This window comes from Polyodon spathula, chromosome 10, assembly GCF_017654505.1.
Source record: "Polyodon spathula isolate WHYD16114869_AA chromosome 10, ASM1765450v1, whole genome shotgun sequence".
Classification (NCBI taxonomy): Eukaryota; Metazoa; Chordata; class Actinopteri; order Acipenseriformes; family Polyodontidae; genus Polyodon; species Polyodon spathula.
Window position 1 is genome coordinate 30,427,525 of NC_054543.1, and position 25,520 is coordinate 30,453,044.

At 40.2% G+C, this 25,520-nt stretch overlaps 1 protein-coding gene across 1 annotated transcript in view; it reads right to left on the minus strand.

Annotated features, from left to right (window-relative positions):
* Positions 1 to 4,596: 4,596 nt before the first annotated feature.
* LOC121321390 (E3 ubiquitin-protein ligase MARCHF4-like) overlaps positions 4,597 to 25,520 on the minus strand; it is a 34,169-nt gene continuing 13,245 nt past the window's right edge. Inside the window, exons 2-4 of the mRNA XM_041260307.1 lie at positions 24,749 to 24,904; positions 24,104 to 24,296; positions 4,597 to 10,442 (exon numbers count right to left, since the gene is read on the minus strand). Coding sequence (XP_041116241.1) covers positions 10,018 to 10,442; positions 24,104 to 24,296; positions 24,749 to 24,904 — 774 coding nt within the window. The 3' untranslated portion in view covers positions 4,597 to 10,017. The remainder of the gene's footprint in view (positions 10,443 to 24,103; positions 24,297 to 24,748; positions 24,905 to 25,520) is intronic.

The following is a 25,520-nucleotide window of genomic DNA, read 5'->3' on the forward strand; positions in this document are numbered from 1 at the left end:
TTGAGTATTCAATTGATTAATTATCCCCTCTTACTCTGGTTATCTACACAGGACTTGAATAGGATGATACTATTTCTGGTTGTAGTAATGCGGCTAAGTTAAATAATTTGATAGGACATTGATTACTATCTGGCACCCCAGAGCTTGATGCCGTTACAACGTCTTTCTAACAATACAATCACTGGACCCAAGCCCTGCACATTAATCACTTACTTCCGCATTCAAAATGCAAAACTTATAGCTAAGAGCTGGACAGGTAGAAGCAAATAACACGATGGGGCTTTATAAGCTCATTTAGGAGTTAATGATATATCATGATCACGTAAAGCTAATGTAGTGTCAAGTGAGAGAAATATCATGGATCTATAAGTTACCTTCAGAACTGTTTTCTAGGTTTATTTTCCGATCAATGTGTACTTATGTGATCATTCCATCTCCGGTTACTTATTTCTCAATGGGTAATTCTCCACAATAAAAAAAAAAAACAGGTGGTCATCAAAATGGGCCTTTTTACTACCTTCAGACACATTCTCACCATGTGCTTTTCTTTTTCACACACCTGCCACTTGTCCTGCCACCATTTTGTCCATGTCCCCAGAATTTGGTCCACTTGGGCTGGAATTACCCTATACCTGTGCTGTTAGAAGAGTGTCCAGCCTATAGGGAGCCTCTTTCTATCTCCTTCTCAGAGTCTTGTAAATATCACAACATTTATAGTGTACACAGAATTATTTCAGTGAGCAGCCCAGAGCGTTCTTTCTGTGTCTTTGTTTCATTGAACCTCAGTGTAGCATTGCATTTCATTTTCTTCTTTTTTCTTCAATCCCCTTTCCTTTTTATGACGTTTGCAATAATTTTGTGTGTGCTTGACGCAGTTACTGAAATATTGTGTTTTGAAATGTTTTGAAAAGTCTGTCTTAAGGTGCTCTTACCCAAGTTCAGATTCTGATCTTCAGATATAATATTTGTAACATTGACTAAATCTGCCTGTGCCCCCGTTAAAATATAAACACGCTCTTCTACAAATAACATCACCATAATCAGCAAAGACGAGGTGAAAGACAGTATAGTGTCTAGAGTGGAAGCCAGTCAGGTAACATAGACCGTATCCGTCACCTTCCTGCTGCACCGGACATTCTAGCTATTATTTGCCAAGCTTATTGAACTACTCGAGCAAAAGAAATGCTTCACCAATGGGCTTCAGGGCACAGTACAGCACTAATATGCTTCCCCACCTCACTTGCCCAACATGAGCTTTGAGGAGCGCTTCCAGAATCACGTTTTGTTGGAATATTTAATAAGTCATAATAGGAAAATAAGTCAATGAACTATGAGGAAAATGTAGATGAATTTTAAAGTACAGTGGTAAGACCCAAACTACCTTATGTGAAGGCAGCCTCTAACAAGCTCTCCTCTGTGTCTCTCAGTCAGTTCCTGGCTCCAGAGCAGAAGCCGGATGAGCAGACAGCTCCCCCTGCTGACGACAGAGGGGATGTGGATGACCTGGTAAGCAGAACAATCTCAGGCTCGGGTGGCATTCTTACAGGTTTAATAGCACTAAGCAGAATGAGAAATGGCTTCAGCTTGGAGAGGCATCACTGTGTTTTCAAGGCTGTGTTGTAGTACCAGGAGAGTCGATGCAATACCATTATATTGTTTTTGATTATTAAAATGAATCCAGCAGTTTTTACTTTCTTTCTTGACACAATTACATTTTTGAGACACTGAGTGGCACTGTCCTATGGAGAGGGAACAAAAAAAACCCAGTATAAGCAGATAAGTAAATAAAAACTCGCTGGGGTAGATAGTTGACTGGACACCTCTGTTGTCAGGCCTTTTTTCCTCAAGACAACTTGCTGCCTTTACTTGCTCAGAGTAGTTTTGAGGACTTCTGCACACCTGACAGGGAGCCCCCCAAGCTGGCACACACACAGTAAAATATAAAAGCTTTTTGCATGTTTGAGCTCAGCAGTTAGTTATCTGAACTGACTCTCCAGTGTAATTGGCTTGTATTGAGTTCTGCCGGTGTCCTTGTCTGTACAGCTGGATATGATGTGAGTCGGAGCGCGGCTTCAGAGGAAGATAGAGCAGAGAGATGGGCACCTCAGGAGACAGCCAGGGGACCAAACCCTGCACAGTGGGGGCGTGTTCGACTGTCAGGATTGCACCACTGCTCGGTGCTAAAGGTGCTGAAAATGTCATCTGATTTCTGTCTATAGTGTGCCTATGCTTTGCCTGCAGTTGGGGAGAAGTTGATGCTACTGCTACTCCAGCCAGCAGAGGGAGCTGTGGGGCTGATTGGATTCCCTGCTGTGGATAATAAAATCCATTAAAGGTCCCTGTGGTGCAGGGGTGAGAATGAAGAAAGGCTGTATGGAATACTTATGCTTGAGTAGTAGTGGCACTGAGGCAGAGGCAAGTATTAAATATTAAAATAATAATAAAACATTTTTGCCTCCCTGTATTGAGTACTGTATTTTTCAAAATTATATATATATAAAAAAAATGCATACTGTAATTAAACCTGTGCTCTAAATCTTTGATCCTGACCCTGTTTAGTTTTTTCCCTGTTAAAAGCAGGCTTTTATAAAGCTTTCAAACGTATCTTCTCCCTAAACACAACTGCTAACTGAATAGGGGGACAATTAATTGTCCCCCTGTTGCAGGGGGACATTTAAATTGTTACACTCTGGTGAACCACAGAAACTTAGAGAGAAGTCATGCTTGAGAGCTATATTGAGGCACAGGAGCTTTAAACTTCTGCGATTTAAAACGTCACCAGGATGTGATGACTGAAACGGAAAATTATGTCTAATGTGAATCTAAACAGCAAGAACACATTAGTGAAGAGAAATGTGAATCTTTATATAAGTAGCTCTTTACAATGCCAATTATTTAATTCTAGAAGTGATATATAACTGGGTGACGGGTGATTAGCTTTTTCAGCCACTTTACATAATAAATGGATACTGAATGTGAAAGTTGTGGCATGCCCTTGCTATGCAAACATATGTACAGGCTCATAAAATCTGTATTATCTCAGACAGAGCTGCTGCTTTTTTTCTAAGTCGGCAGTGACTTCTCCCATCTCCAATGATATCAAAACCAAACTACATTACTAGAAGTACAAACGTAATGCCATTTTTGTAATGCAGTGTAATTATTGCAGGCCTGTCTCCTTGCACAGAGAGAGCTATTTCCTGGGTATTGTTATCTGACAGTGAAAGGCTAATCAGAAGGTGAGGGGGAGAGAGTACAAAACCACTCTCTCTGCACCCCGCCGCTGCTGCTGCAGTTCCTGTTCAGTTTTCTTTGATAAGGAATAACAGCCGGTAATGACTGTCATTTCCCTGGTTCCGAAACAGTCCTACGTTATCATTTTCTAGTTTTTGTTTCCAGTCATATGTTACTTTTTGCAGAGCTGTCATTGCTTAGACATGTGCATAAATAATACATATGTATTATAGCCAAACATGGCTGTGCATTCTGGTACCATTATAAAGTATCCTGCTGCTTTTATGAATATCTCAAGCCCACAACAGCCCCACACCTTTACATTAGAAAACCATTGAGTGAAAAATAAAATTCCATGTTTTTAACAAAAAAAGTGAAATGAAATTAGGGTTAAACATGTGGTGAATGGTTGAAATAATGGGGGGGGGGGGGGGGGGGCATGTTAATGTTGCTCCTTTTCATAAAAGGTAAGACAATGTAAACCTTAATTATGCAGGCCCTCCTGGTTATGCCTCCCTAAGCCGTGGGAGTGTCAAGACTAATGCGACTCTCCCTCCTGAATCCCCAAACCTCACTATAATCTTAAACATTTGCTATCACTTCCTTATGATGAGACTTAATAGAAATACAAAACCGAACTTCTGAAGTTTTTTCACATCACTTACCTGTCCATCAGTTCAGTGATAATTCAATCAGATACCTCTGACAGTGTAATAAACCGCTGTTAGGATAATAAAGCAATAATAGCGTATGCACGGATAATTGAAAGAAATTAAAAACTGCTTTATTAGCAGTAATGACCAGAGTGGAAAGTAACAGCTTATTTTTCAAATGGGTCTTTAATTAATTCTGGTCATTTCTAAAGGGCGTTGCAGTTTTTCTATTACATTCCCATGTTTTTCGTAGCTCTTTAGATTTCTAGTTTCCCTGACCTCAATTACCACTAATCTTGGACTGCCTACTGTTACCTCAGGAAAGGATATCCAGGATTAGTGCTGATCAGCGTCTGAGCTGTGCTAGAAAACTCTGTCAGAGTTACATTGTCACAAGATTTGAATGGAAGGCTGCTCAGTCTCACTCGAATTCAAAAATGATTCCTCAATATAGAAGAACGATTGGAAACACAATACAATTAGTCAGGGAAACTTGAAAGAGAAAGTAAAATGATATTTGAAGCTACATATTCTTTTGAACAGTGTCCTGTCAAGCATAATCTGTACAATTTAAAAAAATAAATAAATTCAGGAACACTTGTTTTGTATACCATTGATTTTCATTTTATGTAACATGTTTTTATTTTTATTTATTTATTTATTTATTATTTTACATATTTACAAAATGTAAACAAAATAAGCCCATTTTTAAAAATAGTTTTTTGAGGTTTCAACCTGACATAATCAGCTTTGTCTGCTTTGTGGAAACATTTGAGCTTTGTGCAGATAGAATATTTTTTATACAATACACCTGAAATATTACCCCCTTTGTTATTCTCAAAGATTCTGTGGCTGATGCCTGAAAATCTACTAAACCACTCAACACCAATCTGGAATGTGATTGGCCTGGACCACTGGAAAAAATTGACTCAGTAAGTGGGGTGCCATGGTTACAAATAATTCTAAACCATTGTTTTCCAGCATGATTTCCACGATAACGCAATATCCCCCCTGATCAAACCAATAGCCTGGAGTGGTTTAACACAAAATATCACCCAATATCAGTGACAAGAATGTGATGCCAGATCTCATTTCAAAACAACAAAAAAATACCATTGATAGCCTATTGTGAAAATAGTATACTACATGCTGAAGAAACCCAGGCAGAATCACTAGCAGAGCACAACATAACCAGCATGGCAACTTCTCATTGAATTTGGAACAAATACTGTACAGTAGTCCTGTTCAGAATAGCAGTGCTCATCAATGGTTGTGATACCATGGGCATGCTGAAATAGATAGACCACCATTTTACAGTGCTACTGAGGCTGTTCTTTAGTACTGAAGCAATGTTAAATAATAGCGCCAATGCATTGCCATGACATTTGGTTTGGTCTCCATTGAAGGTTAATGGTGTTAAAATGGAAAACGGAGTTTCTGCTTCGTGGAATATGACACTAAATATTATTAAAGTAATTACCCTGTGGCCATTCTGGTAAAAGTGATTAATTTAAACAAATGTGGGACTCGGAAATTGAATGGGATCGATGGGAATTAAGCATCTCTGTTTATGAAGGAACAAGTTGTCATAAAAGGGACATAGATGACCTCAGGTGCAAAATAGGTGGTGGGACCCGGGAAGTAAACTTTCATAAAACAATTGAAAACAATAATGTGTTAAAGTAATTTAATCCGTTACATGTGTGATTAACTTATTAAAACCTCTGTTGTTAGAACCTTATGGATCATTTTAAATGATAATAATAAAATACCCTTATCTGTCCCTACCCACACACTGCTTAAGGGTGTGGTGTTCCAGTTAAGACACAAGCCACTTACAGCTGGTTTCACAGAACTAATCTTGAACCTACTGTTAGCTTAAGTGCCAATCTGTGTTTGCGAATCCACTCCAGCCTTTAGTTGAAAGTCTTCAATACAAGAAGACTTCTTATTGACTTGCTAACATGCCATTTATTGATTTGTTCCTGTGAATGTTTTTAGATTGATGGCACAGCAAGCTGGAGTCCCCTGTATCCACAGTGTAGAGATGTGTCTTAAAAATTGGGAAAGTCTATTATGGACACCGTGATTATAATGTTTGTTACCTTGGCAGCTGGTAACAGCATTTGTGAAGAAGGAACAGACATATCAAGTGTTCTAGAGCATTAAGGTATAGGAGGGGGAGTTTGAATTAAGACACAGGACACACTTACCCACAAGAGGACGAGCGGAAAGCTCACTCTCCATGAACAGATCTTCCTTGGTCTCTCAAGAAGGATTGCCTGTGAAAGTACTAATAGTACAACATATTATCCACAAATTCATCCTTAGAGCAGGTGTCTGTTCAGGGGTGAAAGAAGCCAAACTTAATCTAAGCTAAGCTTCTCATAGCTCACCCATTGCACACTGCTGTGTTACCAGTATTTCATAAAACCAAAATCTGTAATTAATTGGTTTTCTTTTCCGTGGAAGTCCAGGTATCCAACATGCATAGTTTGTTCTGGCCAAATGATATGGCTCAACTACAAAACAAAAGGTGTGTTCTAAGGAATGGGCAGTACAATAGTAAAGCAAAATATTTTATATATCGCTAGATTACAGAATTACTTTGGACCAATAGCTCAAATACATAATATAGAATTTTTTATTTATTTATGATGGACCACGATTCATTTCACAGTTGCTCATAAAATGGCTGAAGCAGTTGACTTCAATAGACTGAAAAAAATAGGGAGGAGGATGCACAGGAAATGTGATTTATATTCATGGCATTGGGCATTAATTCAACAACAAACCAGAGACGCTCTTGTATTTTCAGATGACATCAAAGTAAGGTTTAAAACCGGAAAATCACATGCTTCAGTTAGTTCATTTAATTGTTGCAACAGGGACCAAAACAGTAATCTCCACTTGATTCTGATTTGTGACCTCTGACACGAGGAGACTTCTGTAATTGTTCCAGAGCTACTTTAAACCTGAACTAAAACCAGGCTGTCTGGACTAGGCATGTTTAATTATTTTTACATGTAGTTATAACTTAAAAGAGTATTACACGTCAAGAAACACTTAAGTTGAAAACTAAGGGCACATTTACTTTAGGTGTCATACACAACTGGACAGAGGTCAAAATTTTAGGCCAACAATGGTGAAGATTCATTCAGCTTTTGTACAGAAGATTCCTTAATTGTTTTCAGAAATACGTATTTCTGGGCAGTGTGCCAGACAATTTCCCTTTGCCAGTGTTACTAGTTTGGATGTTGAGCACCAATACATTAAACTGTAACAAGAGGCAGTAGTGTGTCATCAGAATCTCAGTTAAAGCACTTGCAGGATCCATTTAAATCAATACTCTGTCAGCCCCAGTTAAGATTGAAAAACTCAGTGACGGTGGAAGACCACCACAATGCCAATGACACAAGAAGCTCACAATGTGCCAGTGCAACCAATCTAACTGCCAGGCAGTTCTGGTGTTTCTGTTTAACACCCCTTTATAAATGTATGCTTTGTTCCCATCTGGCTACTTGGACCAAATTGAAATCAGCTTGTTTCCATTGGCAGCAGAACAAGATAAAAACTGGTTGGAATTGGGACTCTGTTAGCCCCAGTTAGGATTGTGACTTGCTGGTACAAATCATTTTGATGGAGGAAGAAAGCATCCATATGTGACTACAAGAAAACTGAAATCCGTTCTTGGCTGGGGGCGCATAGGAAGTGCTTCACTTGCTTTTGATTCTACAGGATTAGGGATGAAAGCCGGCTGTGGTTAGTTCGTCTCATCGCACTCCCAGCAGAGACAAGCCAGACTTGGCCCTCGCCTTCAGGGTTCGTTAGCATCTGTTGCTTAGGCTACATTCAAATCTCAAATAAAATTTATAAAAAATCAGTCAGGAAAATAATCAATCAAGGACTGATTAGGGTTAAATTTAGGGTTAAATTGGCAAAACATAAAATAAAAAAACCTAAACACTGACTTGAAGTTTTTGTCTGGTGAGAGAAGAAATAGCACAAAGGTAGTGTGTAAGTAAAGAAAGGGTTTCAGGCAGAACTTAAAGCGTTAATAGGGTTAAAATAAAATAGATGAGTCATCTGTTTTTTTGTTTTCTGCTCTTTTGTTTCTCGTTGGATCGATGCGCCGTGACTTGTGGGTTATGAATCTGCACCTGGATTTACCGAAGTGTTCATTAACTGCCTCTTGAATCTTTAAAGCCTTCACTGTGGCTAGTTTGTAGTCTGTTTCTTGTTAATTTATGACTTCAGCTGCCAACTAACTGACTTAATGGAATTAAAACACACACACACATACACGACACTGGGGGCATAAATTGTCAGCCAATCAAAAAGCTCAAAAGGCTCCTAGACAAAACTGTTGGCCATAACTTTAGTTTCATGGCAAGGCACACAAATTCTCAGGCAGGTAAGCAAAACTCTATATTTTTTCATTACATATAATAATATTTGAGTGTTATTTATGAAAGCGTAAGTAGCTTCAAATGACACGGGTGTTACCTTTTTATGATGTCTTTGTATGCTTTACCCCAAGGTCAAAAGCAGCTCGTTAGTTCTTGTTGCCTGCCACAGACACATGTAACTTTAAGCTTTATCAGCCAAAGTGTCTGTATATTAGTAAGCACCAGCACCACTTAATGTACATCTATGCATTGCCAGCAATACACATGGAAACACATGTAACACAGGATATATTAGCTAAAGCATTTTAGTTGACGTAAGAGACCAGCTACTTGCTCTGCATTTCTATAAAGAAACGTTGGCTACTTTACATATGTCTGTAGCAGGCAACTACAACTGAAGAGCAGCTCCAGGACACAGTCAAAGCCCTTTAACTGAGACATTAGAAACAATGTGATGTTTGAGTAATTGCAATTAGAGCCACTCAGAACAACTGCAAACATCATAAAAAACAAGGGGACCATGGAAATGTAATCAGAAGCTACTTACTCTTAAAGATAAAGGGTTTCAGCTTTTATTCACCCAGCGTGGGACAAAAAATTGAAAACTGTTACACATGGTTACTTTTTAGCAGTGACTGATTAATTATTTGCCATAGATGAAGTTATAGCGATACGCGTGTGTCAGGAGAAGCGTGTTTATTCAGATGCTGTGTGTTTGGAGCAGACACGCGCAGCAGATTAATAGCTTGGGTGTATGGAGACGGGTTGATGCAGTTTTTTCAGGACTAGCTGGGATTTTACTTGCAGACTGCAGGTTGGGAACAGTGTTTAGAGTGAGTTAGGTATTAGGTAGACTTATATCTGAAACAGTGTCTGAGAAAATGATCTTCTAATGAGGGTGCAATGTGTGGCAGGGTCATTATACAGTGTGTAGAGTGCAGGTAATGACAAGAGCAGCAAATGTTAGAATGCAAATAGAAAAGACCTTTTATCAGAAACTGCATTACAGCAGAGACACAGAACCAGTGGAGCGGACAGTTACACTGTGTCTGAGCAAGTATAGTCTTCCTCCTGAATTATTGGAATCCCTGAATATAGCAAAACGAAAACTCTTATAAAATGAACGGTCTTCTCTGCCCTTAGCCATCATTCAGTTTCACAGCACACCAACACGGCACCAAAACTGTGATAGCCTGTCAACGGGGTTGGGGTAAATTCTTCAATTTCAATAATTTTTTAAAAATCAATTACCAATTCAAATTCAACTTCCTTCGAGGGAGACATAAGAATTGTTGTGCTTGTTCAACTGCTTTCATTTGAAGCCAATGTAATTGACTAACAGTGACTTACATTTTAAATGTGAGAAGCTCATTCTAACAGAATACTGCTCACTGCAGTTTTGAGCAATGATGTGTTGGAATTGATTAAAAAGGGAATTGCCCCTGATTCTGCCTGTAAATGATACATTACATTGCTGTCCACTACCCCTTAGGATCCAAGCTGTGCCTTGTTTTTTATTCTCCTCCAAACTGACACCCTCACATCTCCATCCTGTTGTAAGGCTATTCCGTCATTATGTTTCCTCGGCTGGTTATGTAACCCATTTTTTCATTTGCATAAAACAAAAAAAAAAATACAGTGGGTGCTGTGCTTTGCCTTAGTAGCACACCAATCCTCCCCATTTTTTTGCCCCACTAAAAAACAGATCTCAAAAGAAAACCTCAGACTGTAGTTACTCGCATGACCAGCTCTCTGTTGCTGTTACTGTGGCTGGCATGGCCTCTAGACTCCTGCTGCCTTAGGTGGCTGAGGAGATGCAGGATGGAGTACGCACAGTGGTTAGACAAGGGAGGCCCGGAGCCAGTCACAGCGTTCTGGTTAAACCCCATTGCCGAGGTGGCTGTTGTTGTGGTAGTTTCCGGAGTGACAGGGACAGTGGTTGCAGTCGCAGGAGTGAGGGAGGAGAAGGCAGCTCTCGTTTGGTTACTATCCTGGCCTGGCTGCACCAGGTTCCTTGTGCTCGCCCTGGCTTTCTGGTCATTGCTGTCCTTGAACTTGTCATAGTTCAGCACCTTCCATTGCTGGTTGACGGCCTGCCAGCGCTTGAAGATTCGGAACACTGAGGGTCCCTCGTGGACAATCAGGCCTGGGGAAAGAAGCAAACCACATGCAGGCTCAAGCTTAGAACAGGGATTCCTTATACAAAAGGGTGCACAATTATCAATCCACCTTTTAATATGAATTCCTTTATTTGCTTAAAGAGTCATAGTGCTTATTAACATAGTCAATTTGACAAAGGTTCCTAGACATTTTTAATGTCTTCATTGGTTGAAAAATGTATTTTGTTTTAAACATTACAGTTTAATCATATTTTTGCTACCTTATTAGACATGCCCAATGTTGCCTCACCAGTGCAACCCACTTACTAATCAGGAGTACTGAAGTGCAACAAGCAACCCCCATTCCTATTGTCAGGACAACCGCATTCCCCTGTTGAAGAGCAGCAGTGACCAAGCTACTGACCCCCGACAACTCCCCGACTGGACTCCTGGAGCGCCTGGCCAGCAGTGATCCCTGGAACTTAATAAGGTAAACTAGTCCTGCCTAAAGCTACAGTAGCACAGCCAATGCAGACATCCCTGTGGAACTTGGCGAGGATTTGAACCATGCTTGAATGGATACTACTGACGGCAGTGCTCTTACCAAATTAGACACTATATATTATAAATAGTGTTGCAGTTATGGAAGTAGGAAAATAAGAAGTGGTAGTGAAAATATTAAGAAAAGAGAGAGGAAATCAAGTAGGGTACATTTTCAGGTAAAGTGGTGTAAGTTGGTTAATTCCAAAAGGCCTATAAGTCATAAACTGTGCTAACTGTGTTCTTCTCTTATACAACTTTACCATAGTAAAAGCATAGCAAAGTTTAATAAAGCATAGTGAAATCTTGGTAAAGTACAGGTAAGTGTTGTGAAGTTGATGGAGGTATGGTAAAGCATGGTGAAATATGGTAAATGTGCAATAATATCAAGGCAGTGTGTAGCGTGTTGTGACTCGATGGGTGCAAGTTTAATATTCACGGTAACGTGTTTTGCTGTAACCTCATTACCGTCTCTAAATCAGCGATTGATTCCCCTCAGGAACCTGGACAACTGGAAAAAGCTAAACTGTATAGCCAGCCTCTAACTTTCTGCTAAGCTTCCTCAAAGTCAACACATCAGCAAATACTCCCAATCAGTCTCTTTCCTTCTCTTTATTTTCCAGCACCTTAACACTTGAGCAGAGCCCTTCTGTCTGGTAGCTGGAAAGCCTAACTGTGCTCAGTTACTGTACACCAAGAATGACCTGAACAAGCTTCATTGACTATCTGTCTGCTTTTCAATGAATCATGCAGTGAAGAAAGACCTAATACCGGTATTTACTCCTGACTGAAGAGAAAAGTCTTGATTCTGTTGTTTCAATATTTAATGGGACAGATAGCATTTCTAAAGTCACAGGAGAGGGGGTTCCACAGACAAGGTGCACCACAGCTAACTGAGTCGGAATTGTAGCAATGCAAAAACTCTGGATTACCTCAACTCATATTCTACATCAGATTTCAAATAGTGCATTCAGCCAACTGGGGCGTGTGCAACAAAGGGCCTGATTTCTCCCAAATTGGTAAAAAAAACAGTTTTCTAAGGAGCAAGAGACTTTTTGAGTAAATGTACACATTTTAAACTTTATGTTTTTTTCATTATTTGCTTGCACAGAGTAAATTCACGTTATTTTATGGTCATTTCAGGTTTGCTAATTGAAAATTTATTTCATGACCAGTCTTCTTGAAACTTTTAAAAGGTATATATACAGTTATATCATATATATATATATATATATATATATATATATATATATATATATATATATATATATATATCCCATTTCCCCCAGGTCCCCATTATATGGATGTATTCACACATCTGTTGTCTCCATAACTGTTGTATAAAAAAAGAATACCAGAGTACACAAGGCTAGAACAATATACTTCATACACCACTGGCTTCTCTCTCGTAACGAAGGATAGAACAAGCTATTTTTCATGTCTTTAGCAATAATCTTTGTTGTATGAAACTCAGATTCACCCATTTGTTTTGGTTGGGAAATTGGTTGTTATGTCACAGTACAGTATGACAGAGGGAATTTGTATTTAAAAAATTCAAATAAATAAGATCAATAAAACCATGGCCTTCCAGACAAACAGTAATTAAGAAAAAAAAAAAAAAAAAACTTGTGGCTTATCTTTTGAAAGCTGAATTGGACGAGATAAGAACACTGCCTTGGGATCCTGTGGTGTTTGTGTTGAACTCTGCTGATTTGGTCCCTTGTTCTGTGTAGACTGAGGGTTTTTTTTTTTGCAGCTGCTGTCCTTGCTGCTAACTCTGCTTATTAATCTCTCTACACTATTCAAGAAACGGTATAACAAAGCTGAAAGCAAAAACCGTGTATAACCTTGTCACAGAGTGATGTAAGGCTAGCGGATGATCAGAGAGGAGCTTGTGTTTTCTACAGCCAGAACTACCCTTGGAGAATGTAGACAAGGTTTCTAATAAAGCTTCATGTAAAAATGAAGCCACATGGAAACATTATATTTTATATTAGGAATACCATGAGCGTTTACTTTCCTTTCCACGGTCTCCCTCATCCAGTGTTTCTCCAAATGGCTTCAAGGTGACAAGTCAATCTCTGCAAAGTGAGGAGTTAATGACAACTCTGTTCTCAATTAATCAATTTCACCCTCCCGTCAACAGAGACTTAATCAACTCTGTGCACCTTCACAGCGTTTAGAAGGGAATCCATCAACTCTGAAGACTTAAACGCACACGCTGACACACTTAGGGACGGATTTTTGATGATGAAACCGAAAATAGATTTAATCCAAGATTAAATGCATCAAATTAATGTGATGCTAAAACATTTCACTGTATTAAACATCCATAACAGCAAACAGGTATTCAAACAACATTTCCTGTTTAACCTTCCCGTAATGATAATTTACGAATATAGTTACTGTACCTGTTAGAAACCTTCATGCGTGGGCTGTGTTGTACTCTGTTGAAATAAACGTGGCCTGTGCTTGTACCATGTCTAGACTCTCTATACTACCTTTTGACCTGGATTGTTTTTTTCATATCTAATATTTTTTGCTTCCTTTACAGCTGACTTTTGGTTCCACCTGTTCTCTATTATAGGAATATAAACCATTGTGCAGCTCTCTATCCTGGAATAATTGAGGTTCAGTAATCAGTCATGATGAATCTGCAGCAGGCAGAGGGGCTTCACTCCAACTATATTTCAGGCTTTGCTATCAGTGCAAGGCAACAGTTTCTGTGTATTAATAACTTTAAACTGACTGTAGGCAGGGTTGTAGTGCTATATGTAGAAGTGTAGAAGTGAGAGGTCCCTTCATCGCTTACACATTATTCACACCTGTTGTTCCAGAGCAGAGGCACGCTATACCTCTCTTACTCATTATTCTAGACCAGACATTATTCTTTGCTTATTTGTATGGGTTATACACATGTATATTTATCTCCATATATTAACAGGAGTAAAACAGTAAAATATTCTACATGTGAAGTGTGGAAGCAGTGCTCTCCTTGCCCTCCCTGCTGACCCCGTAGCTCTACACCCGACTTGTAGGTTGGCAGGGCTGTACAACACATTGCTCTTGAGCCACATATGGGATCATTGAGGTTTCTGAATTAGAGGTAAGTGTAAGGCTTTTTTTGTTTTGCTTTGAATGGCTCTGTAGCAGGGGAGATCTGTGCTGACTCTGCTGGCGTATTCACAGTGCTGCAGGAGGGCAGCAGTCATTCAACAACCGCCTGTGAGTAATGGCAGTGACATGGGGAGGTGGGAAAGTGGGTGTGTGGACTTTCCCTCTTTCTGAATGGCTGGGAGGCGGGTCTTGGGGAGATTGTTAGCCCTATAAGATAATGCTCTACTGTTTCCTCAGGTCTGCCCTTGTAGACGCGATGTGTGTGCGGAAGTGCTGGTCGAGGACCGAGAAACCAGCTGGGAGAAAGACAGCAACTAACAAGCCAGAGAGTGACAGCGGGGAACCCTTGTGCAGACCCCCGAAGTATTGTTTAGAGCAGGCAGGGAGCCACTAGAGTAGGTCAGTGATCCGGGTCGTGCGGGTAGCGGCGACCGGGATAACGCTGCCGAGTGCAGCACGTTTTATTTGTAGTTTTTATGACTGTTTTATTTTTCCTTGTTCTTTTTGCCTTCTGTTTTCGTTATTAATTCTTTGAGCACCTGCCAGTGCGCCTGCAGTTACTTCTCTTACCAGCTTTGGTATTTGGGTGAGGGACAACAGTGCCCTCTATGGTGAAAAGTGAAAAGTCCTGAAAATAAAACTGGGCACCTGTGTGGTGTTCCAAGTACACCTGTTCTGTCTCCTGTGTCAGTGAATTACCCACCACCCTCCCACAGGCTCTTTAAGAACTCTCTGCTTATTAATATGGCTGTTTCAGTCAAAAGGTTGTCCAACTACAGTATGTAATAAAGGGCCTTGAATTACATGCATCATATTACTACCTGTTATCCAGTAGGGAACTTGGGGTTGACTGTTTGAGCAGTGGAGTATGATAATTCTGAGGTATATAATATGCTATTTATGGAGTCAAACATAAATTATATCCAGTAATAGTTACTAGAACTATAACTAAAAAGTAATGTAAAAATATAACAAAATAGTAACTTAAATTGTAAAAAGTAATAGTAAATTATAATCAGTAAAGCTTGTTAAATGTTGAAATCCCAATAAATATGAGTTTGACTGAAATAAATTTATATAGGATAAATGCCCGTAAAACCACTTGCTATTTTTTATTTTCTTACCAAAAATAATAATTTTAGAATCATCTCTAGTTTGTGTAGTTTTTATACTTGCTGTCTGTCCTGTCTCTGTTCTGCTCTGAATGGCTGATGATGATGCTGTTAGTCAACTCATTGGTCCCTTAATATGGGACATGGTAAACCATGTATTCTCTGAAAAACCATTTATTAAATCCTGCATCCAGCCATCGGTAAATCCATCTCCCATTCATCCTCCTCTCTACCTGCCATGATTCGTTCGGAACAAAATCGACACCATTTATTCTACACTTTCCTGCCACAAACCCATTATAGTACTTGACCACCTTGACTCCCCTCGGATTACCCCTCCTGCTCTCTTCCTTCTCTCCTCTCTCCATTACTGATGTCTCCAGCCTATTGTTGAAATCAACTACTGCCACATGCCCTCTTGGACCCCTGGCCAACAAATTTCATCCGTCTCTGTGCTTCTGATCTTGCTCCTTACATTATGCACACTCTCAACCTGTCCCTGGTTACTGCTGCCCTCAAGACTGCCCGAGTAACGCCAGTGCTCAAAAAACCCACCCTTGACCCGGTTGTCTTAGCTAACTGCCATCCCATTTCCAATCTTCCTTTTCTTCCAAAACTCTTGAAAGGGCTGACAGCTGACAAGACATCTCACAGAAAACAATCTGCTTGAATCTTTGCAGTCTGGCTTCCGGCCTCATCACAGTACCGAAACTGCTCTGCTCCGATTGTAAATGATCTTCTGATTAATCTTCTGCTTAATGCTCCCTCTGTTCTTGTCCTTGACCTAACTGCTGCTTTTGATACCATAGATCATAGCATTCTTCTTGACCGCCATCCGAAGTATGCTGGGATCTCTGGAAACTGTCTCTCCTAGCTATCCTCTTACCTATCTGGATGCATGCAGCCTGTTTTCTATGATGGAAGCAGTGCTGATACAAACCTGGTGTCCCTCAAGGGTCTGTTCTTGGGCCTCTTCTCTTCAACATCTACATGCTTCCCTTGGGTCACCTCATCCGCCAACATAGCCTCATGTTTCACACCTATGCAGATGACACCCAGCTCTACCTAAAACTAGACCCTGGTAGCCTCTCTGCCATAGTCCGGCTCTCAGCTTGCATCCAAGACATCAAGGCCTTCAGCTCAACACTAACAAATCTGAAATTCTTCTAGTAGGATCAAAAACTCAGCTCAAGAATCTCAATATTGCTTTCTTGAACCTTGGAAACAGTCTGCTGCTGCCTTCCCCCACTGTACAAATTCTTGGTGTACTTCTGGATAGTAACCTCTCCTTTGATGCCAAAATCACATCTGCAGTCAAATCCTCCTTTTACTACCTCCGAAACATCTCAAAGGTCCATCCCTACCTTTCCCTACCAGATGCAGAGATACTCTGTCATGCATTCATCTCCTCTCAACTTCACTGCTGCAACTCTCTGTATGGTGGTCACGAGACGTAAACCGATTGCAGCTGGTTCAAAATGCCACTGCTAGGATCCTTACCAGATGTAAAAAAAACATGATCACATTACCCCCTTTCTTGCCCAGCTGCACTGGCTACTTGTAAAGTTCAGGATTACTTTCAAAATTCTGCTGCTTGCCTACAAGGCCCTTCATCACACAGGTCCAGAGTATTTCTCCAACCTGTTGATCTGATATGTCCCTGCACGCAAGCTGAGGTCCTCTGACTCTGGCTTGCTTGTTATACCCAAGCAAAAGTGCACCACACTCGGAGAGCGCTTTCAGCTTCATGGCCTCGACTCTCTGGAACTCTCCCAGCTTTAGTGCGTGCAGCTCCCACAGTCGCTCGCTTCAAATCAACTCTCAAGACCCACTTGTTTTCTCTTGCTTTTAATGCTCTTTAAGCCTGGCATCTGTTATTAGCTGTTATCTAAATTGCTATTTCAGATTTTCACTCCATCTTATTTGTATGATTCTGTATGACACATGCATCCACAATGTTTAGAATTCACATCCTAGCCTTGTATTTAATGTACTATGCCTGTATTTAATGTATTTGCATTGTTTTTTTCTTTGTATTTAATGTACTATGCCCTGTATTTCACTGTATTTAATGTATTATGCATTGTTCCTCACTAACTTGTAAAGCTCTTTGTGATGGTGTTCCACTATAATTAATTGGCTACTGTAGTTTCACTCTTAGTCATTTCATACTGTTCTGACAGGTCTTGTTGACTGAAGCAGCGCTAGAATGCTCAATCATCAATCATCAAGACCTGCACCCATGTGCACTTTCATTTGCCAGCTACAGCGCCTGTCATTCAAAGCACCTACTTTGAAATCAGAGGGTTAAGGTGTAGGTAAGCTTTTGCTATAGGTACATGGTGACAGTTACTAGTTTGATTAGTACATTTGAAAATGGGGTGCAAAAAACACTTAATGAATGTTGTGCACAATACCCTGACCGACGGCTGAAGTCTCCGCAGCAGGACGATGCAGTCTCGTCTGCCTTGCCTACCAGTGTAGGATCTTTATCTGTTCGTATAGCTCCGCTGTAACCAAACGTTATTTCAATTAGAATGTTGCTAATAATGGTTCTCTTTCAAATCAAAGACGACCACCAACATACTTTTGGGATATGCCTGCCACAGGTCAGGTACTTACTGAGCATTTTATGTCAGAGCTGCCTATAGGCCCCTCCGTGGGATGACATCCTCGGTCCCACCCACCGATGGATCAAATAGCCAGCATACAGACACTACTTCCTCTTTTGCAATCTCACTTACGGTAAGGTAAGCTTGTGTGTTACTGAACTGAGTGTGTTTTTGAAAGAGCTCTTCTGAGTCGACTGCAGTTCCCTTGCATTCGGGGTGAAAGCTGGCTTTCCCGCTTTCTTGGAATCAGCAGCTCCATTTTGAGTTTCTTGCTTTCTTTCTTCTTTCACTCTGCAGTACTGATTAAAGTGTGTCTGTGTGTTGTCTTTTCAGCCTTCACTTTCAGGGAGAACACCGCTCCTCCGCCTGAGGAACGGTTTTCTCTTCTCTCTCTGTACTGATCTCTCGCTCGCTGTGGCTTCTCAGCCTGTGTATCTCCCCTGGTGCATCTTGCTCACTGACCAGGTGTGTGTTTACATGCGGTTAGGGTAGGCAATGTTGCTTTTACTCTTTCGCCCACCACGGCTTCTTGGCCTGTGTGCTGACCAGGTGTGTGACTGCACGCGGTTAGTGTAGGCTCCGTTGTTTTAGCTGCCTCGGTGCTTAGGTACCACGGTGCACGCTCAGCCCTTGGTACTTCGTGCCTTGGTGCGCACGGTGTTTGGTGCACACGGTACCCAATTCACACATAGCTCATGATGCTCATAGTACTTCAGTGCAAATAGGGCTCGTGTACACGGTATTGGTGCTCACAGAGCTCTGAGCACTCTGCTAGGTGCTCACAGTTCTCAGTGCACTCTGTGCTAGGTGCACACAGTGCTCGGTGCATTTGGTGCATACAATGCCTCGGTGTTGTGGGACACATTCCCTGAATATGATAATAACACATGAATTTGTGTTGGAAATGTAACTGGATTAATTAATGAAACTGCGTGTCTTTAGAAACAGGGCAAAGTGCTATGTCTTGAGAAGAGGGCCTCTTTCTTGCAGACATACTGAACTATGTGACCTACTGAATGAGGTGACCGGGGCTACGTGGCATCTGAACTGGATTAGGCTGAAAGGACAGCTGAATTATGTACAGATAATTCACACGTGCAACAACAATCGTTCTGGCGCAAGGAAAATGTCCCAGTGGAAAAGGACATTAAAACAGCAAAGGACTGGGAGTTTAAAAAGGCAAGATACACAAATGATCTCTTGAAAGTGGCTACTCAGCACAGTGAAAAGACTATAAAAATCTGAGCAAAACTAAACATTTTTCACTCAACATCGAATGCTAAACAAGGTGCTGTCACTCTGCTAAGCAAAGCTGCAACTCAGGGACTCTGCCTAAAAATGGACCCAAGATGAGATTCTGCTTGAAAATGGACCAAAGAAGAGAAAGCAAGTTGCAAGCGAGTCACTACCACCAGCAACAAGACTGAGGCCCGACTGGAGGACTGCTGTAAAACTTACAGAGACTTTTATCAGAAAAAACAGTCTGAGGTCTGTTGTACACTTAAAACCACAGTATCCAAAAGAAACTGTGCCCTGCTACCTGCGTAGCTAAAAGATTCAGCGAAGAGAACAGAGTGGACGGACGCTGTTGTGGATTCTATACCGAGGACTGAAGACTTTGTTGCAGCTATTTGTTGATTCTATCAAGAATCGAAAACTTTGTTGCAAAGTTTCATCCAATGTGGGATTGAAGACTTTGTTGCTGAGAGGAGAGCCTTTTGTACTGGACACTTCAACAGATTGAGTTTCCAAACCAGCGGACCAAAAGTCTAAGCTTCAAGGAACCGTTGAGTATAATTCCATTTACATTTTCCTTTCATGGAACTAAATTCATTAATTGTAACACATTCACATAGAATTGAAGTGTTAATTATTTAGTTTGCACACTGTGTGTGTGAAATAACTTTTAGTGAAACTTGATGAAGTAACTGTAAGTAATCTACCTTATATTGTTGTACGAATAATTTATTTAAAAGTACACTTGCCATATATATTCTAGGATTGTCTACATCATTTCAGTTTAGGCTGTGTGTGTGTGTCTGTGTGTGTTGTGTGGGCATGTATGTGTGTGAGCAAGGTCCTAGCTGTGTCACAGCCTGCTTGGGCTTGTGGGTGAGGAGATGGGTGGTGTCATAGTTCAATTGTCCTGCTAGCCAGCATGAATGCAGTGAAAGCTTTTGACTTGTGTTTGGTGCTTAGAGATTAAAAGTTACTTTGTGACTTTTCTGATTTCTGTTTAATATTTGTGTACTTGACGCTCTGTACACTCAGTTTCTACGGTGCCCGGTACACTGCGCACACAGTGCTTGGTGCACGTGGTGTTTGACTGTGCACATGGTACTTCAGTGCCTGGTGCATGCACACAGTATCCTCAGGCACCATAGGCAGCAGGCATGTCATCGGCAGACAGGTCGTGGTCCCATGAGTGCACGTCCTGTAGGGCAAACTTGCCAATTAGGATGGGCACTCCCTATGTGCGCATTGTCTGGTTGTCCACACGCCACAGTGGCCCTCGGTGTCATCACTTTTTGTGACATCTGCACAGGTTTTCAGCCCGGGTGTTTCGTAACAGGCTTGCCAGGGCCTCGGGGTCATCTCCGTGCATGGTATCTGAACCGTCAATGGCCCTTGATATTTTGCTGGAGGCTTTTTCGAAGGCCCAGTTTGAGCCCATACACTCAATAGAGTTGACGTATCTGTCTATGAAAACAGTCTTCCTTGGCTATCACCTCTGCAAAGCGGGTCAGTGAGCTGCAGTCTCTGTAGGTACATGGCTTCTGTATGATTATTTGGTATAATGGGAACAGGGTGTCACTATGTACAAACCCTGCTTTCCTTCCTAAGGTGATCACAGCCTTCCACATGAACTAGTCTGTGGAACTGGAGTCCTTCCATTCACCTCCGTTTTCCTCTGAGGAGGATAGGAGGTTAAACTCCCTCTGCCCGTTGCAGGCATTGAGGCATTATATGGATAAGACAAGAGCGCTACGTCACTGTCTTCAATAGGCATGAGGGTTCTTGTGGTTGCACATTCGCACCCCTGAAACTTGGTTCTGCGGTTCTGAGGCATCCCTTCCCTCGTGACAGCTCTGATATACTTTCCCAAAACTATGTTAGTGGTCACCTTCAACTTGAAAGGGATCGTTAGGTTACGCATTTAACCCTGGTTCAGTTCACTCTCACGGGTTCGATGCAAAAGAGGAAGTAGTCTCTGTGTGCTGGCTATTTGATCCATCAGTGGGCAGGACAGAGGATGTCATACCATGGATGGGGCTTATCAGCAGCTCTGACATAAAACGCTCAGTAAGTACCTGACCTGTATCGGGCACATCCCAAAAGTATGTTGGTGGTCGTCTTCTCTTTCAGGGAATCAGGGTTACATGCCTAACCTAACCTTTTGTTGCATGTTGAACATGATAAAGGGGCTTTGTTAAATTAGATGTTTCTTAATGGCATAAAAAGTCATTTTTTTTTAAACATAAATGTCGATTACACCCATTCTCTTCTTGAATGGAAAAATAAAGACCGCAAAAAAACCCAGTAAATTCTTCAATCAAAGTTCAATCTAGTACTATATTACATGTACGGATGAAAATGTATCTTGTAAGCTTTATCTGAATATGGAATGATAATGTAAGCTTATTGAAAATGTATTTTAATAAGAGTTTTTGTTTCAATATGATCCATATTCATAAAGCATTTTCAACCAAAGTCAAAATTTGAACTGCCTATAGGGACTTTTAAATTAACACATGAAAGATTTATCTGACACTACGGCTTCTTTGTGTTATTTTCCAATAAGGTAAATGCTTTATAAATATGGCCCTACAGTAAGATTTCTCCAGATCTCTCTTGTGTTGTACAGAAAAGGCAAGGTTTTATTTTTATCTTTTATTCACCGTTTTTTTTTTTTTTTTTTTTCCATGCGCAAGTTACTTATATATGTAACCCTTCTATATGTCTTGTTTTAATCAGGCATTGAGGTTCTAATTAAACATTCACAACAGCAAATTAAATGGTTTAACTTTTTCATGTAACAAACTAAATACAGCTTTTGTAAATTAAGTAAAATCAATATGAAATAAACAACCTACTTTTTACTACTTGTTTCCAGCTCTATTTGACTCGTATTAAAGTGTGTATAGGGCTGTACAGCTTGGAAATGATAATCTGTGATCAATACGTGTTTGCGATTGGCTATCCCAGGGTGTGTATTGTGAAGAGGTGTAGAGCCTGGCATTACCAAGTCATTTTTACCTCGACAGATTTCAAGGTCATCACCACTCCGTTAACTGTAATAATAACTAAATAATAACTAAAAGGCGATTACAGCAGAACAAGATAACATACGAACATTTTGTTAATTGGAAAGTGACATTTTATAGTGTGTGTTTTTTGTAGTATAACGGTTAGTATTTATAAATGTTGATTTAGTATTAATTGTGATTGCCACTTGTAATTAGTTGTGATAGAGTGCATTGCGCGCTGTCAAACTTTCAGCTGCGTATTTTAAATACCCCGGCTGTCAAATTTCTGTACTGCCCGAAATCACAGTAATGTTATGAAAAAATGGCAAAAATAAAAAAAACAATTTTACACTCTTAAAAAAATTAAGTGGGCACACTATATATATAAATTACCATTATAAGACTTACTTTTAGATGTATTATTAGGGTTAAGCAGTATGTGTTGCAGGGTAAGGCAATGTCATTTTTATCAGGAATTACCAGTTTTCATAAGGGGCCCTCTTCTGGTGCACTTTAAAATGCGGTCTTTCTTCTGCTATGTGAAAGTTTTTGTACACATCCTATGAAGGCTCTCAAAGTGCTATATGAAACAAAACAAAAATTGCAATCAACGGCAATAGCAACTACTCTATGGTTTTAATGACAAGTTGTAAAAATGAATCAAATGGATGCTGACATTGAGCAACTTGATTTCAGTAGTTCATTATACAACAGCAGACTTTGAATAAACTTTATGAACACAATGAAAATTACTAAGAGGTAGTACTAAATACAGTAAGTTAGGGTCTACTGACACATACACAACAAACACGCACTGAAATATGTATCTTAAAAAAAAAAGATAGTTTGATGGTTTAACATGTAGGCTAGTTAAAAATAAACCATTTTTGAGCTACCCACACTGCGTGTAAATTATTAAGAATATTTTTTCTATGTTAACTGTAATAATAACTATAAAATTAAACTAATAACTATAACTAACTATAAAAAAAATAACAAAAAAAATACTGATTAAAAAAAAATACAATTGTATTTACAAAGTTACACCTGTGTGCTCGGTGCGCTCCAGTGTTTTTTATTTTATTTATTTTTTAGTAGAAATGACTTAAAGCACACATGAATACTGTATGTAGGGAGATATGTTCATTTTACATTATAAATGAGACACTTAATTTTCTCTGCTGTGCTTATATTCTTAATGGAATGCCACCATTGCCATTATTTAAGTCTAACTGCATTGCTTTATGGGTGATTTTATTGTGGAAATTGGCTTTGGGAAGGAGTCTGATTTACAGTAGGAAGTGACATAACTGTGGTAACATTCTTTTTGAGGTAGAACAAATTATTTTCCAAGGTTCATAGCAATACTGTATGTTTTCCACTAAAGAGTCCATGACTAGATGCTTCAAATGAATTACAATCTCATCCTATTTACACTCTTTAGAACCACATTCGCCTTGTTTCCCATTTAACACAATGGAACGCGTTCTGCTCCTATGGGAGCGTGCCTCTAAGGAAAACACAACCATCACCATTACAGGCAACAGGTTCTACCAGCAGTCTAGTGATACACAATTTGAATCTGTAAAAAGCCAGTTGTAAATGGAAAAAGGCAGGTTATCATGGACGGTAAGTATTAAGTTTAGATTTAATGTGCACCTTATTTGTAATATTCATTCATTTCCACTTTGAAAGTTTACAGTAACTTTTTGTTTATCTGAGTCCCATGTAATGGAATGCAATCACTGGTGACACATCAAGTGTGACAGAGGTATTTATGATTTCACTAGATTCCCAGTAACGGCGGTAGTAAAAGGGCATATATATACAGCAACTGTGCCCGTGAAGTTCCACTATGCTACAGACAATCCCATTGAAGTCCCAACACTTTTTCCAGGACGCTGCATCAGTGTAAAGTATTCTAACACTGACGACTTCTCCTTCATTCCTCTAGGAACTTATGTTACACAACCAGCACCAGATCAATGATGCCTTTCGATCGCTTCCAGTGAGTGGAGAGCTGGACACACATCACCCTGAGCCACTAGCTCTCTATCAGCTAGCTCTGATCTCTACTCACCTATACAGACGATGTCCATGAAGCCATACATGCCGTAGCAGATCTGGAAGAGCAGGTCCTGGCGCTGCCACTTGGCGGAGGGGCTGAATGACGACCAGAACAGCCAGGAGATACTGGCAATGAGGAAGAGCGTGCCCAGGATGGCAGCCGCAATCTGCACTTTCTCAATCACTGTCAGAGAGATGGCCTGCCACTGCCACACCATAGAGGAAATGCTGTCAGAGCCCCAAAGACTGACTCTCACACTTGCATAGAGGGACACTGGCATACATTGGTACTGCTTGATTACAAACTCAGATCAGCGTTTCAAAAACAAGTTATGACATGTAATGATTTACTGTGCTTTGTTTTATATTCATTTTTTGTTTTGTTATATAGGCTAGGAGCCTGTGATATTGGGAGATCTGTGAAAATTCAAGGCAGATATTGTCTTCACCGTAGATAGACATTTTATTCTACATTTTTAATAAGGAACCTAAATAAACTGAGGGAAGATACAGAAAACCAGCATGAACAATTATAACACAAGTTATCTTTAATCAATTCACATTTAAGGGAACTAACAATTTGCATTAAATAAATTAAAAAAGTATGAGAGCATTTAGAGCAGTTCCCATTGGGCGAGCTTTCAATGGTGGTGCTGACCTGCAGTGGGTTCTTGGTGCTGATAGCGATGACGTGGTATCTGTAGTAGCAGAGCTCACAGCTCCAGGATCCCCTCTCACTGACCCACTTAATCAGGCAGGGCTGGTGGGTGGACCGGACCGAACCTTTGCAGTGGCACGGGCTCAGCAACTCCCCCTACAGGGAAGACACAAGTAGAAAACTTTGTACCACTGAGATATCATTTTTGTTAAATGGGATATGGCTGGCTAATACAGCTTTCTAGGGAGCTGACTGTTTGAATAGCCCTCAATAGTTCATTCTATTTCACACCCTCCCTTTATCCCAACCCTTCTGCCACTGAGAAGACAGACCTTATAGCCTTTATTTCACTTTACTGTGCTTTTACTACGGGAAACCTTTTTAAGTGTTTATATAGTCCAGCTGTTTTTTCTTTTAACTTTTTATTACATTTAATTTTTTTTTACAGATATTTTTGTTTTTCCTTTCCTGGCTCTTTAAGTATTCTCTGGTCTTTTGACATGTTTTTTTTTTTTTAATGGATGATGAATTATTTTACCAGGTATTGTTACCCAGTGTGTAAGTGCAGTTATTCTAATGAGATGAGATTAGCGCTGTGTGATTAAATTACACACTCCAGGAGCAGGGTATTAATGGACTGAGGGGTGAACTTTGCTGCAGATTTCCACCCCCAACTTCCCTGAAGCAATGAGAGGCTGTAATTATTAAACATTGAATCAGTCCTGTAGGGACACAATTACACACTCCACTATCATATACAATGTAGTGTGTT